This window comes from Myodes glareolus, chromosome 5, assembly GCF_982192425.1.
Source record: "Myodes glareolus chromosome 5, mMyoGla1.1, whole genome shotgun sequence".
In the NCBI taxonomy this organism is placed as follows: Eukaryota; Metazoa; Chordata; class Mammalia; order Rodentia; family Cricetidae; genus Myodes; species Myodes glareolus.
Genome location: NC_142030.1, coordinates 8,139,241 through 8,157,679, shown reverse-complemented (window position 1 = coordinate 8,157,679; position 18,439 = coordinate 8,139,241). Strand labels below are relative to the sequence as shown.

General features: G+C 38.1%; 1 protein-coding gene across 4 annotated transcripts in view; it reads right to left on the bottom strand.

The window, feature by feature from the left end:
- The window catches only part of Spata17 (spermatogenesis associated 17), a 166,409-nt gene that overhangs the window by 136,754 nt on the left and 11,216 nt on the right, over positions 1–18,439 (bottom strand). For 2 of the 4 annotated variants that reach the window (XM_087906042.1, XM_087906043.1), the window contains exons 2-3: positions 5,494–5,583; positions 3,337–3,418 (exon numbers count right to left, since the gene is read on the bottom strand). In XM_087906042.1, the coding sequence (XP_087762168.1) occupies positions 3,337–3,418; positions 5,494–5,583 (172 nt within the window). Of the gene's footprint in view, positions 1–3,336; positions 3,419–5,493; positions 5,584–6,475; positions 6,535–18,439 lie in introns of all 4 variants that reach the window. The other 2 variants (XM_087906045.1, XM_087906044.1) reach the window with 2 other exon arrangements.

The window sequence follows — 18,439 nt, the reverse complement described above, 5'->3', positions numbered from 1 at the left end:
AAGCTAATATGCAGCTTTGCTGAGGCGAAAATGCAGTTCTGTTAGGAGCTCACAAAGATGGTTTCTCTCTCATGTGAGTGAAAGTTCTGTCTCCACTATCCAAGGCTTTTTTTAGCTCAGGCCTAGGGCAGAAGCCAGCAGTCTACTGGTGAGGCCTTGTGACAGAAATCAAGAAAAAAAGCCTCTTTAAAGTGTCAGTTGGGGTGTGACCTATGTCCCATCAGATCACAACGTATGGTCCAGACTCAAGCCAACAGGGAGGAAAGAGGCAAAGTATGAATGATTTTGGACCATCTAAAATGTGAAGGAAGATATCATATGTATATTTCACTTCACAAAACGTTACTAGGAGTAAGAGTACGCACAAAATTGTTTTATGTTTTCTGTAAAAAGGCAGAGAAGTATATTCTGAAGGCCACATCTAGTCCTCAGCAACTTTCTGCTTTTCTGCATTCTCCCTGTGCCATGTTATCAGCATCCGTGCTGCTCTCACTGTTTCCAGTTCCAAGCTGATCCCCGAAATTCCACTCACACGGTTTTCTCCAAAGCTAAGTTTAAAGGTCATTTCTTTGCCCTGCAGAGACTGCACTAACTGTCCATATACAGTTGTTATCTATGCATGTCTCAAGAAAAAGTGAATGGCATATAAGAAATGATGCAAAGCTGTCCTCTGGCCTCTAAATGCATGCACACACATGTCCCCACACACATACAGATATGCATAAAACACATACACAAAACAATGTGTATATAAAGATAAAACAAAAAGGTTGAGAGACAAAAAAGTCATACTATGAACTCCTTTCTCTAAGAGCAGAAAACTGGATGACGACTGTATGGAGCCTTTTATACTTATCTGTAACTTTTCTATACACCTAGCATTGCTTCAAAAATACATTTTAAATAGCCTTGGTTATCAATAAAAGTACAGTGAATTTTAAAAAGGAAAGCAGATATAAAAACTGAAAAGAAAAGGAAGAAAGCAAAGTTGAGTCTAAAATACGGCACTAAAAGACATCAAAAGAAACATGTTTGAAAGAAACACTAATAGAATGTTGACAGTTTTTCCACTGTGACGAACAAAAGGGGGTCAAGTGTGAAATAAAATTCTCCATGCAAATAGCATAATTAAGTTCAGATAGAAGCAGAACTCCATCTCTGTACACTTTAAAATCAACAATAATGGCTATTCAGATGTATACAAAACAAAAGGTAATTACCAAAATTCCTGGCATTCAATCTGAAAAATAAAAAAAAAATCTCTGGCCTGGCAGGTGAAACCCACAAGGGAATTATGGACTTGTTAATATTCTTCCAAAGTTTCCTATCTAAAGTGTTTAACAGCAACAGAAACAGGCATTTGGCTAATTCAAAGGCTTATGTTTCAAATATTGCATTCATTAGAATCAAATGATGAAAGAAGTTAGACATGCTGTAATTAGACTGATGACCAGTCGAATCCAGTTTATTAACAGCAGTAATGTCATTTAAAAAATTTGTTTTCACTGTCTATCCATTCACAGAAAGGTTCATAAGATACTGTGTGCTAAGTATCTTGGTGGGAGAATGCAACAATAATGAGGTACACATTGTCTTGGCAGAAGTTTGACACAGGATGTTAGCAATGGTCAGAATTGTTACACCATATAAAACAATTACAACAAGCTAACATTGTTAAGTATGTGAACTAGTGCTCCAAGTAAACACAGGCAAGTCTTTGCTTTGCATGTACAACCTACCAAATGGGTATCACAAAAGCCAAGTTTTAAATGCCTGGCAAATAGCATTTACTTGTTAAATACCAGCCAGCATTAAGACACTAAATGATCATTTGCTGCTTAGCAAAGTGAACTGCAAATATATAGTGATGTATTTACAAATATGTAAATATTCAATTAAGTCATATTGGGAGTATTATTTGTTCATTTAAAAATAATTTCTTTAAAATTTTTGAAAATGGCATTTATTTCCTTCCTTCCTTCCTTCCTTCCTTCCTTCCTTCCTTCCTTCCTTCCTTCCTTCCTTCCTTCCTTCCTATTGGTTTGCATAGGTGTCTCTGTGTTTGATGACAGGTATGGGGAGGGCAGAGCACAGTTGCAAGAATCAGCCCTCTCTTTCACCATAGGGACAATAGCCTTTGTCTACTGAGTCATCTCATTAGCCTTATTTACTGATTTTTGAAATCTCATTCACCTAAAAAGCAACTCTGTAGAAAGTACTAGAGAGAGTGTAGAGGGAACTCATGTCTGCACTTCCCAAGTTAACATCCTTGTGAGCTGTTTGCTAAATGCCTGTCAGAGGAGACTTTCATTGAAAATGGGGGAGATTTGAGAATAAGCTATATGCCTGCTTGCCATGACACACTAGAAAGTCTAGATATCCATCAACAAATAAATCTCCTAAATGCACATAGTTAAAAGTATTAAAATGGAAATAGCTCATGCAGTTTATGTATAATGAAGTTTGTAACTTATGGAAAAATAAGTTCCTCAGGAAAGTCTCCTTTCCAAAATTAAGCTCAGATTTGTGCTTGTGTATCCTCTCTGCATTGGTGCAACCAGAAGAAGCCCACTTAACAGGCAGGACTTGCTTTGGCCATGGTTTTTGCGATTTCTGTCCAGTAGTCAGTGGGCATCGTTGTTTCTGGGCTATGATCAGGTAGAATTGCAAAGTAGAGAGGTACAAAACCAATCACTGAATGAGGTCAGAAAGTGTGGGGAGGAGAGGTCGAGAGAAGAAAGAGGGAGGGAGGAAGGAATAGAGGTGAGGACTAGAACAAGACAGCCCCCCAAAGTCATACCCAAGTGACGTTCCTTGAGTTGGACCCTGTAGGAGGAGAGAACTGTTTGTTGATTCCCTGCTGCTCAGCCTCGAAATAATCACACAGAAACTGCATAAATCCATTTCTATTCATCTGTGTATCACCACGAGGCTGTGGCTTACCAGGAAAAGTTCCGGTGTCTATCTCTGGTAGAGCTCCATGGCTTCTCTCTGACTCCAGCTTCTTTCTCCCAGCATTCAGTTTCATTTTCTCCACCTGGCTTTCTTACCCTATAGCTCTGCTATAGGCCCAAAGCAGTTCCTTTGTTAACCAATGATATTCACAACATACAGAGGGGACCCTCACATCAGGGCCCTACCTCCTAAAGGTTCCAGAATTTCCCAAACTAGTGCCACCACAAGCCTTAAGCACATGAGACTTCTGGGGGACATTTCAAACACCAACAGTTCATGTACAGCTACTTGTCATGAGTAATTTGTAAACTACATGGCAAAACACATCTTACAGAATGTTGAACAACTAAAATCTTGGCACAATATAAAGTTTATATTTACCTCAACAATAAGTTGGTAACGTTTTCTGCCTAAGTAACTTCTCCACCACTTTTGCATAATTGTCACTACCCTGTTCAAGTGCCTACGATGAAAACAGCTGTATTAGTATGCGTCCACTGGAACCAAGAAGTCTCTTCATTCTTTAAAATGTTCTATAATTTACAATGTCAAATTCAAATGTAAGGTTCTGTGTATCTTTATTTTATTTCTGTTTTATTATTTCTATTTTATCTTGTTTATTTTTCTCTCTGACATAAAGTCTTGATGCCTGGTCTGCAACTCATGTAGACCTGGCTTGCCTTGGACATGTGGAGGTCCTCCCTGGCTGCCACACGGATTATAGTGACACATGTCCACCATGCCTGACTCCATGTAAACTTTTTCCTTAATCATAAATACTTTGTTTTTCACCGTAAGTTGAGTTCTCAACCAGAAATGGCTTTTGTCTGCAAAGTTGGCAGAAAGAATCTGATATTTCACACAAGGAGAATGATTGCTTGGATTTCCTAATGGTCAACCCTATCATGGCAGGGCTGGGACTCTCCCTGAGTGAGTTCTGTCCTTCTATGGCCAAGTTGGGTACAAATAGTTGATTTAGAAGGAGCTCTTGGGTCTTGTGAGCATGCTATGCCCTATGCCCTCCAAACTGCCTTCACTGCAACAATGTACGCTCCCCAGCTGTCAGTCACAACTAAAGTTCCACATCTGGGAGCACGCTATTACATCTAACAGTTCCACATCTGGGAAGGGGGTAGTACATCTGTTCTCACCATGGACTCATCATTTTTCTGCTGCATGAGGTTGCTCTCCCTGGCCTCCTGTGACTGAAGCTCTACAATTAGTAAACTCTGATGTTTTTAAAGAATGAGAACTTCCTCTGGGAGATTGCTAATCACATACAGAAAATAGCACTAGATAACTTTCCCTCTTCTTCCTGGGCTTACAACTGAGTGGTATTTTAGCTTCAATTATTTTCCTTCCTTACTATTTTATTTTCATAACCCCCAGAATATTTATGTATTGACAGATATCAAGGAAATGTTCTACCACAGACCTATATAGCCCCAACAATGAATCAGGTGTACTTTAAGATACTCAGGCTTCTCTTGAACTCACCCTGTAACCCAGGAGATCCTTGAACTTACAGTCCCCCTGGCTTAGCCTCCCAAATACTTAGGTACAGACCTGTGCTACCAGGCACAGATAAAATACTTTAAAATTGTGTACTACACACAGATCAGTTTATAGGTTGAGAAATGACTGAGGAATTACCGATGAAAATCATGTTAAGAACTTAGAAAATAATTCTTATGTCAACAAACATGTGCCTTGTGTTTTCTCACATTCTTCAGTGTTCCTGAGGCAGCACATGAGTCAGGTAAATTCAAAGAGTGCTCTTCACGGCCATGTTTCTCGACTTCACTGAGGTGAAAGCAGAGGCCTCACTTTAGATATTGGAATTTACAGCTCTGGGTAAAATAAGGAAGTGTTGTGAAGTGTACTCCTCAGTCCGTTTTCGGGGTTACAATAGACCAGGAATATTCTTTCCCTAACTCACCTAGGAAAGTATCTGTTCAAATGTGAGATATGTCACAAAGAACTGAACTTAGGACCTTGTGAACACCAGGCAAGAACCATACTGCTGGATAGGCTGTACTGCCTACCCTTCCTCAGAATCAAAGAGAATATTAAAAACATTCTTGAAACACTGAAGAAAAGCATGGAAAGAATTAAGATATGGGTAGATCCATCATTTTATGATTAGAATATTATCATTTCAACATCATTGATTTCATCAACCAATGTGTTGAGAAAAACCAAGATTCCTCTTCTCCAGTCCCTTTCCTGCTCCATCAGTTGATTTGGTATTATAAAAGTATTTCATAAGGATTTTTTTCGGGGGGGATATCTGATCAAATGTGCTTACAATATTGAGAATTGTTAAACTTGTATGTACAGCAGATGTAATTCATATATCAGCAAGAAATAATTAGAAGCTTTCTGTATCATTTTTTACAGGGCCAACATAAATTTAATGACTTCATTACTGAGTAATGTAAGAGGTTATCACGAATAAATGCTACCTAAACAACCTGTGAGTGTCTAAGGCAGGCACTATGGTTTGTAAATGAGGTTCTGATGATAAAGTCTATGCACCTGATGTACGCCCGGACTTGGCATCCACGAAACCAGCTCTGGATCGTCACAGCTGCGTCATTCTCCTTCTTCCTAAACGCGTCAACGGCACTGAAACATGTTTTCAAATGATTTCATTAGTAACTAATGCAATTCTAAGGCAAATCAACTTGTTAACCTTAATTTTTAATTTTTCCTAAGATGGTAATTACAGCTCACATGTCATTTTAAAGAAATTAAAATATTAAATTAAGAAAAACACATTTCAAAAAAATGAGCAGTTTTAAAAATTAACCTTTCTCTGAGAAGCCATGAGCTTTCAACAGCTTTGCCTATTTTATTTTTATAATCATCTGTTATGCTACTAATTAATTTGGTAGCAATTTTTATTAGGGGAATGAAAAACAATGTACTACTTTGTCAGTATTTTAAAAACATAATTATTTGAACTTATGGTTTAAATGCCACTACACATGTATCATGCAAAGTAAAATGCCTGCATATTTAACTCACTCATCAGCTAAATGTACTGCCTCTAATTCAAATGAATCTATCATAAAATACCTACTCTTGTAAGAGCCTGCGTATATTAAAATATTCAATGAGTGAGTCACAGGCTTATAAAAAGAAAAGAAACTTAATTCTTAAGTTTTACTGACTTACAATGTGAAAATGTTGAGTCAAGACATCTTATGTATCTATCCTAATTGATGTCAATATTATCTTATCTTTCCACTGCCAACTGATAAAGTCATACCACAATGAAGCACAGAATATATTTTTTTAGATGGTGGTTAGCTTACAGTTACTCTCTCATCTTTGCTAAATGAACACAGTTGGTAACATGGGCTACACTTATTATTGACTGTGTTCCTGTATGGGAATGACCATCCAGGTTCAGGTGGACATATGTATATGTGGCCTCTAAAGGTTGGTCTGGATGTCTTCCTTGATCACCTTCATCTTTTTTTTTTTTCACAGAGTCACTGGGCCTGGAACTTACTGATTCAGATAGGCCGGCCAACAGGAACGGGGGAAAGGGTCCCACCACCAGAAGAATAGCTACGAGAAATGAAGGGCTGCTGAGAGAGGGAGAATCAGTCTTCCACAGGGAAGAACCATTTAACCGGTTATCCTGTAGCAAGTGGTCAGCCCTACACACATATACATGTGAGAAACACTAAATGAATTCAGCAGTTATTATATCTTTGTGTTATTATATAGCATGTGTAGTTATATATATAATGTATATAATATAGCTATTATATATTATATGTATGTGTAACAAAAATAAAGAAAAAAGATCATGAATTTTGAGAGGGAGTGGGGGAAAACAAGAGGTGTTAAAGAGACAGACAATTATGTAAATATAGTACACATACATGACATTTAAAAATAATTTAAAAAGACACATCCTCTGCATTATTTTCAGTTAAAGTAGTAATCAAGAACCATGAGTTGATAGCATCCAAATGATTCTATTCATCTGTTGGTCCTCTCCCTCTCACAGCTTTCAAATACAGTTAGAGTACACAGCTGTGCACAGAAGTATGTCTATGAAGACACTGCAAGGGTAACAGTGCAAGGGTAACACCAACAGTTAATGTACCTAAGCACTGATGACAGCTGACACAGGACATACATTGGTAAAACACAGCACTGTCCTTAAAATCAAACAAGAGGAGAGCAATTACATTTGACTCTGATAGATTAGAAACAAAGTAACCTTAAAATTTTTACATTATCGGTCTGCCTCCACAAAAGGAATAGCATACAACCACAGATCTGATTAGGTATTTCAAAAACTGGAACATTAAATATAGAACATTAAATATAGGAAATGGTAACTTTGAAAGTAGCTTTGAAATAATAGATCAACAGACAAACAATATATATTCTTTTAGGATAGTTTTTTTTATATTCTGAAGTAAAGGCTTTTACAAAAAAATAACAGAATAGGAAACACATTGAATATATTCTACATTTTGTGTATCGTTGTGTGCTCATGTGTGCATTTATGTGTTTTCAGGGAAGTGTGGTTACACGTGCAAGTATGTATATGTGAAGAGGCCAGCGGTCAACCTCAAGGGTTGCCCTCAGGAGCCAGCTTGTTTTGGAACAGGGTTTCTCGCTGTCTGGAACTCAATGAGTAGGTTAGGATGCTTGGCTAGCAAGCATCAAGCATCCCTGTATGCTGCTGCCCCACACTGTGATAACCAGCTGTACCACCACACATGGTATCTTTACATGGGAGTTGAGAACTGAACTCAGGTCTTCAAGACTTGACTATCTCTCCATCACTTAAGATTTAATTTAAAAGTGGTCATCCAAGTCCCATTCTCATGAGTCTGGTAGTGAATTTAAAAACTTGAGACAGATGGATTTAAAGTTTAAGGAAAACCCAAGTTACTCAGTGAGACTCTATCTCAAACAAGGAAAGGTCAGATATCTATAAGAAAGAAAATTTTCATGTTAATTGAGATTCTTACATTTTGTAAAGCCATAGTTACCCTTCAATCTCCAAATAGGATTAAACAGTAGCTTTGTATTATTTTCATCAAGTGTTTTCTTCATTAGAAAGTGAGCACTATGTGGAATTGCTCCACGTAAAGGCAGGAAAGACACAATCCTAGGATTCAGAGCTGGTGCCTATGATGCTGGCTCTAACATTGAGAGCCACGGCCACCTCCTAAGGTCACACAATGAAGCTTAGTTACAAACTCTGCAATTCTTGATAGCTTCTTGAGAGCAAAGGATCTGGTTGTAGGATGTTGCCTCTAAAATTTATTATCTAAGGATGAACTCCACAAATATTAGAAGGCATCACTTATTTAAAGACAAATAAAGGGAGAGGGAGAAAGAAATGAAGACAGGAAAGAAAAGGGGGCCAATAAGCTGTGTGTGGGTGCTCACAAGCAATCCCAACCCTCGAGAGGATCAGAAGTTCAAGGATCCTCAGGCATACAGTAAGTCTTTGGCCAGTTTAGGCTACATGACACCTATCTCAAATGGATTAACAAAACCAGGATTGTGTTTTAAGATCATCAAAGTCAAGTAAAGTGAGAGTATTGGATTCTGAATACAGAGAAGCTGGATAGAGCATCCTTCACATAAATGCAATGAAGAGTTAGTTTACACCATTATTCAAACAACCAAGCATGAAAGCAAACGTGCTGTACATCTGAGGGCAAGCCCTTGCACTTGAGCTGATACTGATGTGGCTTCTAAAACCCTGCTTAATGAAAATGTTGTGGTGAGTGTGTAGTTCCTGCATCCCCAACAGGTTCACCCTTGGCCACTGCTCCTGCTGAGACCCTACCAATACAAGGCCACAACACTGAAATAATCCTGAAGGTGTTTCTGAAGAAATTCAAGACAAAGGAGGCTTTAACAAAACTCAAAAGGCCTCAGCACCCGTCCCAGGGAAGGCCCAGACAGTGCAGTGGAACATAATTAGCTGAGCCCACACCAGCTGTCTTTTCACCCTGCCAAGGCCAATATTTTCTGGTCATACCGGATTGAGAGTAGAGCTGTGCTTTCGCCATATAGTGCTGTACTAAACATGGACACTGGAGGAGCAACTAATGAAAGCTAGACTGATAAAGAAACAACATGGAATGTAATGTAATTCTTGAAAAAATTAACTACATTGATACATTTTAAATGGATAGATAACATAATAATGGTAAATATACAGCATAATAGTTTATATTCTCAAATTTAAAAGAGCTATTTAACAGAACGCATATGATACTGCAGAAATGTAGTTCTCTGCAGAACCCAGAATTCGGGGAACAAAACCTGAAGTGAGAATTTATTAACTTCTGATTCATTGCTATTTTATAACAGCCACACAATGCTTTTGCAATTAAAAAGTGAGAAAATGAGCCGGGCAGCAGTGGTGTATGCCTTTAATCTCAGTATGTGGGGGGCAGAGGTAGATGGATCTCTGAGTTCGAGGCCAGCTCTGGTCTACAAGAGCTAGTTCTGGGTGGGCGAGTGGGAAAATGCAAGAATACAACAAAATTTCTTAGAAAACTATGAGTCAATTTTTAAGTTTAAGAGAAATTTTGGTCAAGTTTTTAAATCTTAAATTACATTAAATTACAATTTTCCTTTAAGGTTTTAGTCATAATACCATAGGCAAATTTCGCAGAACATCACAGAGAATCTAGTGGGAAGGCTGGTGAACAGTATCAACCCAAAGCCAGACTGTATTATTCCAGGACAGAACACCAGGTTCCTGGAGTCCAGCACTCAGCAGGTTAGGGAAAGAAGATCTGAATTGCTGTACTCGAGGCTTTTAAAGTCTACCTGAATAACACAGCAATATCTCAATTCAAAAACTATTAAAGATTTTTAAAATGAATTTTGACTTCACGTGTATATTCCTGAATGTATGTACACCATGTGGGTACAGGCACCCATGGAGGACATCTGGAACCGGTGTTAAAGGTAGCTGTCATCTGTTCAATGTGGGAGTTGTGAACCAAGCCTGGGTCCTTTGCAAGAGCATCAACTTATCTTAACCACTGAGTTATCTCTCCAAGTTCACAAATAAATATTATCTATTTACTTACTATAATATTATTTTTTAAAATATTATCTCTGGAGGTTACGGGAAAAACAAATGCTAGTTGACCAATAAGTTATTCATTAATTCAAAGTTATTTAGCACATAAAACTGTGTATAAGCTAGTATGCTTCTCAAAGACATACACAAATACATTCTATGTACATGAACTTACAAACTAATACTCCTGAAGATAACATTAATTAAAACAAGTGAAGAATTAAATACTATATTAAAGGTAAAAAAATGTCACAAGTGGAAGTGATTGTTTCTAGGAAAGAACTGGGAAAGACAGATTTAAAGAATCATTTGACAGGTTCTCAAAGAGACAGCATTGTATCTCAAATGCCAGCATTGGGATTGCTCCTTAGGTGCCTTGGGGCCAACACTGGAAAGAAACACGTCTCAACCCAATTTTCCACATGCTCATTGCTATTTATCTCAAGCCTGCTCTGTTGAGAATGGCAGTGTTATCAAAACAATGGCTCCCATCAGATTGAGAAGCAATAGTCAGCATTAGGCCAGCCTTTACCTTTTTAAAACTAATTAGTCACAAAAGTCTTATTTCCTAAATGGTCTTTTCCTACTCTAGTCTCTTAGCCAATCTAACGTTCCTATTTTGGAACAGGTCTGCTTGTGTAGCCCCGACCTAAAACTATGAATCCTCTTGCCCAGTGCTTCATAGGATGGAAAGCACGTGTTACCACACGTGGGATGAATGATCTTTAAAAATTTTTATAACATTATTTATTTATTTTATTGGGGGTAGGGGAACAGTAAGTGCAGGTCAGAGGACAATTTGAAGGTGCCAGTTCTCTCTTATCTTGTGGGTCCCGAGGATGGACTCAGATCTTCAGACTTGGCAAGTATCCTACTGCTGAACCACCCTGCTGGTCTCTTAAATCATCTTTGAAAACAAATCTAATCGCATCATTGTTTCCTTAAGAGTTTCAAATATCCAACCTCAAATGATGTTTCAAAACTTCAGAGCAAAGTCATAGCCCTTAGAATACCAAACAAACCACCTTGATCTGGTTCAGGCACAATCCCCTTATCTTCTTTCATTGTTTCAACTCACAATAGAGCCTTCTATTCCACTCAATTCCTGAACAGACCATGCTCTCCTTGCCATTTGACTGCAAAGTTACTTCTTGAATTGTTTTTCTAACTACAACCTTCAGGAAGATTGATCCTCATGCTTAAAGCTGTCTACATACTAATGAGGACATATTTATTTTTAAAGGCTTCAAGGCTGGGCTCACATTTTACACTTTTTTATTTTTCTAAACATAGTAAAGTATCTGGTACATTGGAGAAGCTGATAAAATGTGACAGAAGAAACAGAGAGAGAGGAGGGAAGAAATAAAAGAAAATATGTAAGACTGGAAATGAAGTCAGAAGACTGTGGTATTTAGAGTAGGCTATGTAATATTAAGATGTATAAAATTCTTTGAATACAGTATCATCACTCTGGACAGTGAACAACATATTCCCATAGGTTACAATCTTTGGTTTCTAACAGTTTAGAAAGGAAATAAATAAGGAAAAAGCTGGCCTAAGTATAAGATAAAAATATAATGCTGTTTCATACAAGTGCATGAAAGTACATAAAAAAGGAACTGATGATTGACAAGTATCAAATGCTATGGATGTCATGGCAACAAGGTCACTGTGCAAGGGACTATGGGGTAAGAGGGAGCCTTTCATTTTTCTTTTAAAATTGTATCTGAGTTAATAGCGTGATATGATAGAGAAGCATGTAAAAATGTCATTTATGACACACAACAAGGACACAGCAATACCATGCCCAATAGGGCAGGGAACTCAGAGAAGAATGCAAAGATAATTCCATTCAGCAAGGTAGCTATGGGATAAAACCCAAGACACAGGATAAAGCTGACTCTTCCTATAAGCCATTTACCATCAACATCTAATGGGTCTCTACTGGATCTACTTCCCATTTTAATACAGTCTGTTTAAATGACTGTAACCAGTTCCTTGTTTCCCACCAACAGTTTGCAGACTTTGTTGCCTCTGCAACAAAGAGAGATAGGGATAAAGTAACAGCCTCACTTAAGACCTTTTAGAGTTCACACGTAGTTATTACCCTCACTGTTAGTGTACTGCACATGGAATTCATCATTTCCGTCACCACACATGCAGAACAAAAACAGCCAAGTTCACAGTGTTCTGAGTTTGTTTTAAAATCTCTCCTGGTGACATCAGTCAAGTGGCAAATTAATCAGTTTCTATAGTATTAACAATAATGTATATAAATAAAGGTATGCTCTATCAATATGTATATATATATATATATATATATAACAAAATGGAAGAAATACAAAAATTACTAGTAGCCAACATACCACTAAGTTTTAATTATGCACTGAAATCTTATTTCCATAGATATATTTTTCTGTTGTTCTTTAAAGAAATATTGCTTCAAAGAAAATATACAGAGACTTTGGTTAGCACTGAGATGCTGAGTACTCACACAATATGTCATGAACCACTAGACATTTTACATTTAAAATGAAAAACTGTGGGTAACACTTTATTTTAATGGTAAAATAATTAGTTCCAGATTATAATGTAAACCCTATAGCAGTGAATAAATTATGACATCTACATGGATTTGAAATAAATTTATTATGATCAGTGTTATCACAATGAATACTGAATGAATTAATAATGATAAAGGACCCAGAGTATTAACAGCAATGCAATAAAACTTCAACAGGAGGGAGAAAGTTTCTGGTCGTCTCATCACCAGCTATAGGCATGGTAACTCTGAACAGGATGTGTGCATGCCAGAGGCCAAAATTAACCGACAGTAAAGAGAAAAATAGAAAGAATATATGGGTAAGTATCTTCCAAGTAATATGCAAATATTGTTTTTATCTATCTCCAAACTGAACTTAGTCTGATCCACCTATATTAGGTATGAATACATAAACACAAAATTACAAACCCGATACTCTTCCCTTTCATTACTAGACAATGAGAAACTGTTTTAGACTATAGAAATAATATTTCAACATTGGCTGACCTATATGTTATCAGATATGTTGATGTGTAGAATGACTCTTTTGCATATAATTTTGTTAGTCCTTAAAGGGAGAAACTATACTTGGTTCATATTTTATGTTATAGTCATCACTGTGTTCTGATGAAAGGCACTTGATGACAACAAAGAGGGCTGTTAGGAACTGGGAGCTCCATTTTTGTTTCTCATTAATATTCTCATTACTATTATTGTTATTTAACAGGTTAATGAGTATGGGCCTGACTAAGGACCCTAATATTAGATAATAATCAGGAAACATCACAGTTTGCCACAAATATTTCTATTATTAGTTCATGTTAATCTTTTATTTATCACTCTTCACTTCCTTTCTTTTCCTAAACAAATCCATAAGTAATGGATATGGGAAATATGTCTCTGCTGGACAATGTACAAAGGAATAAAGCCATATGGGCTATTAGAGTCTGCATGGGGAAGATGAATACCCACATACTGGGGCTGAGTGGGGTATGACGCCATTGTATGTGTCTAGAAAGCACATATGGATGAGAAGTATGGCTTGGGGGCATCATGGCAAGGTGATGAAAGGGTCCACCTGTGAGAACAGGCAACAGAGCTACTCAGACTTCACATGTTGGAAAAGGCATCCCAGTTGGCAGGGGGATAGACTGCATCAAGAAGGGTATCTATATCAGAGACTGGCGTACCCTCTGTGGTGATGGAGTTTGTTATACACAGGGAAAACAGCCCAATAAGGTAAGCGTGATCAGAATAATGAGGGGCAGGCACTTGATATCCTCGCAGGATATTGACGCCAGGTCTTGTGGTGCATTCCTGGGGTGCTAGCTGTTTGGGGTGTGGGTAAGAGCAATGCTGGAGTTCAGGAGTCCAGGAGCAACAGGGCACAAAGAAGGCAACTCAGAGTGTTCAATATGAAACAATTTTCAAAATGAAATTATGGCTTTTTTGTTTTGTTTTGTTTTGTTTTTTTCTTTTTCTTTTTTTTATTAAATTATTTTAATTTAAATAATTAAATTTTATTAAATTATAAAAGTTTTCATTTCAGCCCCTCCTCCCAACACCCTCCCACTCCCCCCACTCCCTCTCCTCTTCCCTCTCCATCCCCTAGAGCAGTCAGAGTTTCCTGCCCTGTGGGAAGTTCAAGTTCCTCCCCCCTCCCTCCAGGTCCAGGGGAGGTGAGAGTCCAAACAGACTGGATCGCCAAAATCCAGTATATGCAGAGGAAGCAAGTCCCAGTGTCATTGTCAATGACTTTTCAGAAAGGCTCCGGGCCAGCCACATTCAGAGAATCTGGTTGGATCATGTCCTCGTTCAGTCCCAGTCCAACAGGCCTTGGTGAACTCTCATTATATCAGTCCCCTTGTATCAGTGGGTGCTCGCATCCCTCGCAGTCCTGATTACTTTTTTTATTTTCTTCATCCTTCTGCTCCTCATTTGGACCGTGGAGTGTTCAGTTCGGTGTTCCAATATGGGTCTCCATCTGTATCGCCATCCAACGTCGGATGAAGGTTTCCTCTGCCCTTGCCTTCTTTGCTCACGTTCTCTTTCCTTCTGCCTCTCATTTGGACCTAGGGAGCTAGGTCCAGTGTTCCAACGTGGGTCTCCGCCTCCATCTCCATCCATCACCAGATGAGGGTTCTATGGTGACATGCAAAATATTCATCAGTATGGTTGTGGGTCCTATGGAATCGAATAGAAGACCCAGGTATTAACCCACAAACTTATGAACAACTGATTTTTGACAAGGGAGCTAAAGCTATACAATGGAAGAAGGATAGCATCTTTAACAAATGGTGCTGGCATAACTGGATGTCAACCTGTAGAAGAATGAAAATAGATCCTTATCTATCACCATGCACAAAACTCAGGTCCAAATGGATTGAAGACATCAACATTAATCCGACCACTTTGAACCTGATAGAAGAGAAAGTGGGAAGTAGTCTACAAGATATAGGCACAGGAGACCACTTCCTAAGCAGAACCCCAGGAGCGCAGACAATAAGAGAAACAATAAATAAATGGGACCTACTGAAACTGAGAAGCTTCTGTAAAGCAAAGGACACTGTCAGTAAGACAAAAAGGGTACCTTCTGATTGGGAAAAGATCTTCACAAACCCTTCAACAGACAAAGGTCTGATCTCCAAAATATACAAAGAACTCAAGAAACTAGACACTAAAACTCTAATTAACCCAATTAAAAAATGGGGTACTGAACTGAACAGAGAATTCACAACAGATGAACTTCGAATGGCTAAAAAGCACTTAAGGTCATGCTCAACCTCCTTAGCGATCAGGGAAATGCAAATCAAAACAACTTTGAGATATCATCTTACACCTGTCAGAATAGCCAAACTCAAAAACACCAATGATAGCCTATGCTGGATAGGATGTGGAATGAGGGGAACACTCATCCATTGTTGGTGGGAATGCAAACTTGTGCAGCCACTGTGGAAATCAGTGTGGCGGTTTCTCAGGAAACTGGGAGTCAACCTCCCTCAGGACCCAGCAATTCCACTCTTGGGAATATACCCTAGAGATTCCCTAACATACTACAAAAGCATTTGTTCTACTATGTTCATAGCAGCACTATTTGTAATAGCCAGAACCTGGAAACAGCCTAGGTGCCCCTCAATAGAAGAATGGTTAAAAAAGGTGTGGAACATATACACATTAGAGTTTTACTCAGTGGTAAAAAACAATGATATCTTGAATTTTGCATGCAAATGGATGGAAATAGAAAACGCTTTACTGAGTGAGGTAAGCCAGACCCAAAAAGAGGAACACGGTATGTATTCACTCATAAGTGGATTCTAACCATAATTAAAGGTCTTTGAGCCTATTATTCGTGATCCTAGAGAAGCTAAATAAGAAGATGAACCTGATGAAGATTATTTAGCTATCCGCCAGGAGGTAGGAAATAGAAAAGAGTCCCAGGTAACCTCAGGTGCATGGGGGGGGGGTAGGAGGGTTGTTGAAAGGGGAGAGGGTTAGAGAGAAGGGAGTAGGGGAGGAATGGGGAAAGATCGGGGGACTGGGATGGGGGGGAGGGAGGAAGGATGGATATGGGATCAGGCAAGTATATACCTCAACTAAGGGAATCATTTTAGGGTTTACAAGAGACTTGATTATATATGGGATCCCAGGTCCAAGGAGAGATCCCCAGATTGTTCTCTGGACAGAGGAGAGGGTGCCTGAAATTACGGCTTTTAATATCTCCATTACTGGCACAGAAATCAACACAGGAGTAAAATGTGTTTTAATACACACACACACACACACACACAGTCCCTAGCTTTACCTATTAAGGATAACAGTACCCAGAAACACTCCCAATGGCAAGGTGAATGTACAAAAAAGAACAAAGGCTCCTTGGAGAAATGGATGGTGAGAAAATTGGAATGCTTCTTTTTGTCAGAAGAGTTGTGTCTTCTGTTGATCAGGACACAGCAGAAAGTATAACATGGTTCTCATCAGTCAAAGGTCAACATTAAAATAAGGGGAAGAAAGGACTTACTGATTAGGACAGAAGCATGAGCACACATTGATAACACATACGTTGACAGTTGGATGAGGAATAGGAAATGCAGTTTCCAAGTACCTGCTTTAAAACACAATCTTTAATTGAAAGCAAAAGAGAATATTTTAGTGGGAAATCCCTTAGTCATCGCCTTTGTCAGGTGGCGGAAATGAATAAACCTCTAGTGACAGAATAGCTCCATACCGCACAGAATCTGGTCACTACAGTGAGATAATCACAACATCACTCCTATGCCAATCCTCCCCAAAAGATGTGCCCTCATTCAAGGCAAAAACCCCAGAGAATACAAGACAACTAACCCATAATACTCAAGAGGGTAAAGAAAAATCATAAAAAACAGAGAAAATATGCCACATTCAAGACAACTAAGAAAGACGGGACAAATGGGATCCTTTAACATTTTTTCTTTAACAATTACAAACATGTAAACATTTTCATACATGTAAACAATTTTGATCACTTTCACTTCCCTCTACTTTCTCTGACTCCCTTCCCTTTACCATAGATATCCTTCTTCCCATAAAGTCCTTTCCCAATTAAAAACAACAAACACACAAAACCACAGCATTTAATTAGGCTTGCTTACACAATCATGGGTTGGCTTATCTGCTACAGCATAGGTAAATTATCAGTGGCTACACTAAGGAGGAAAATGATACCACCTCCCACAGCAACTATTAAAAACTATTGTACTTCTGGAGGGGTGGGCACATCGGATCCTTTAGCTGTAAGATTGTGAGGATATACTATGGTTTTGTTTCAGGATGGTATAGATCTTTCAAAAATTATGAACAAAACTGGGAAAGTTGGAGTTTCACAGTGAAACAGAAGTAAGTATAAGCCAACACTCATTTTCCAATGTTGATGCTTGGAATATGGTTATGTAGAGGGTTTGGTGTGGGAAGAATTTGCGCAGTGATGGGCCATTAGGCAGGACTTTCCAGGATTTACCCTGTAAGTCCAATGAGAGCGAGAGGGAGAGAGAGAGAGAGAGAGAGAGAGAGAGAGAGAGAGAGAGAGAGAGAGAGAGAGAGAGAGAGAGAGATATTCTGGCAAATTTTAATTTCAAATACTGTTTTTAATTTCTAAAAGTTTTATTTTCACTTCTCCTAAAATTGTTACATGCATGCTTTCCTCTTGATTTCTAAACTCATTGGAAAAGCGACTCTCAAGGCCTTAAGTAGCTGCACCATTCTACATGCCAGCATTTGTTCCCACTGATGGAATGTTTTCTCTCCTGCTTAGAGGTGAGAGTCTGCTACCTGTTTGCTTCCCTGGGACTTAATGAACAGATACTAGATACTACACATGCGCCACTTTGAAGAGGTCAGAATTTTACCATAAATTACATCCAGGCAAAAACAAATAAAAGGCTAGGGCAATTATCTGCTAATCTCATTTGTTTGCTTCTTTGAGATCAAATCCTACATTGGTTACTACACTGTGCTTAAAAATAATTTAAAAAGAACATTTTCTTAATTTAGTTTGTCAAGGTTAGGATCAACATTTTGATTAGCAATGTTTTTATTCAGAATTTAATCTTGGTTTCAAAACAAAACTTTTGTCTTAAACATATTTTTCATATTGTTTATTAAACAAATAGTTTATCATTACTTAATTCTAAACATAAAAACGTAACTAAAACAGAAAATTAACCAAGACTCTAATCTCCTCCATCCCCTGATTTTCAAAATCTAAATCCTTAAAGATTGCTTTATTTCCAGATCCATAGTTTAGGAATCTATAAATTCCTACATTCTAAAATTGACTAAATACATTTTTACCTTAATTTGTTTCAAGGATATTTTTC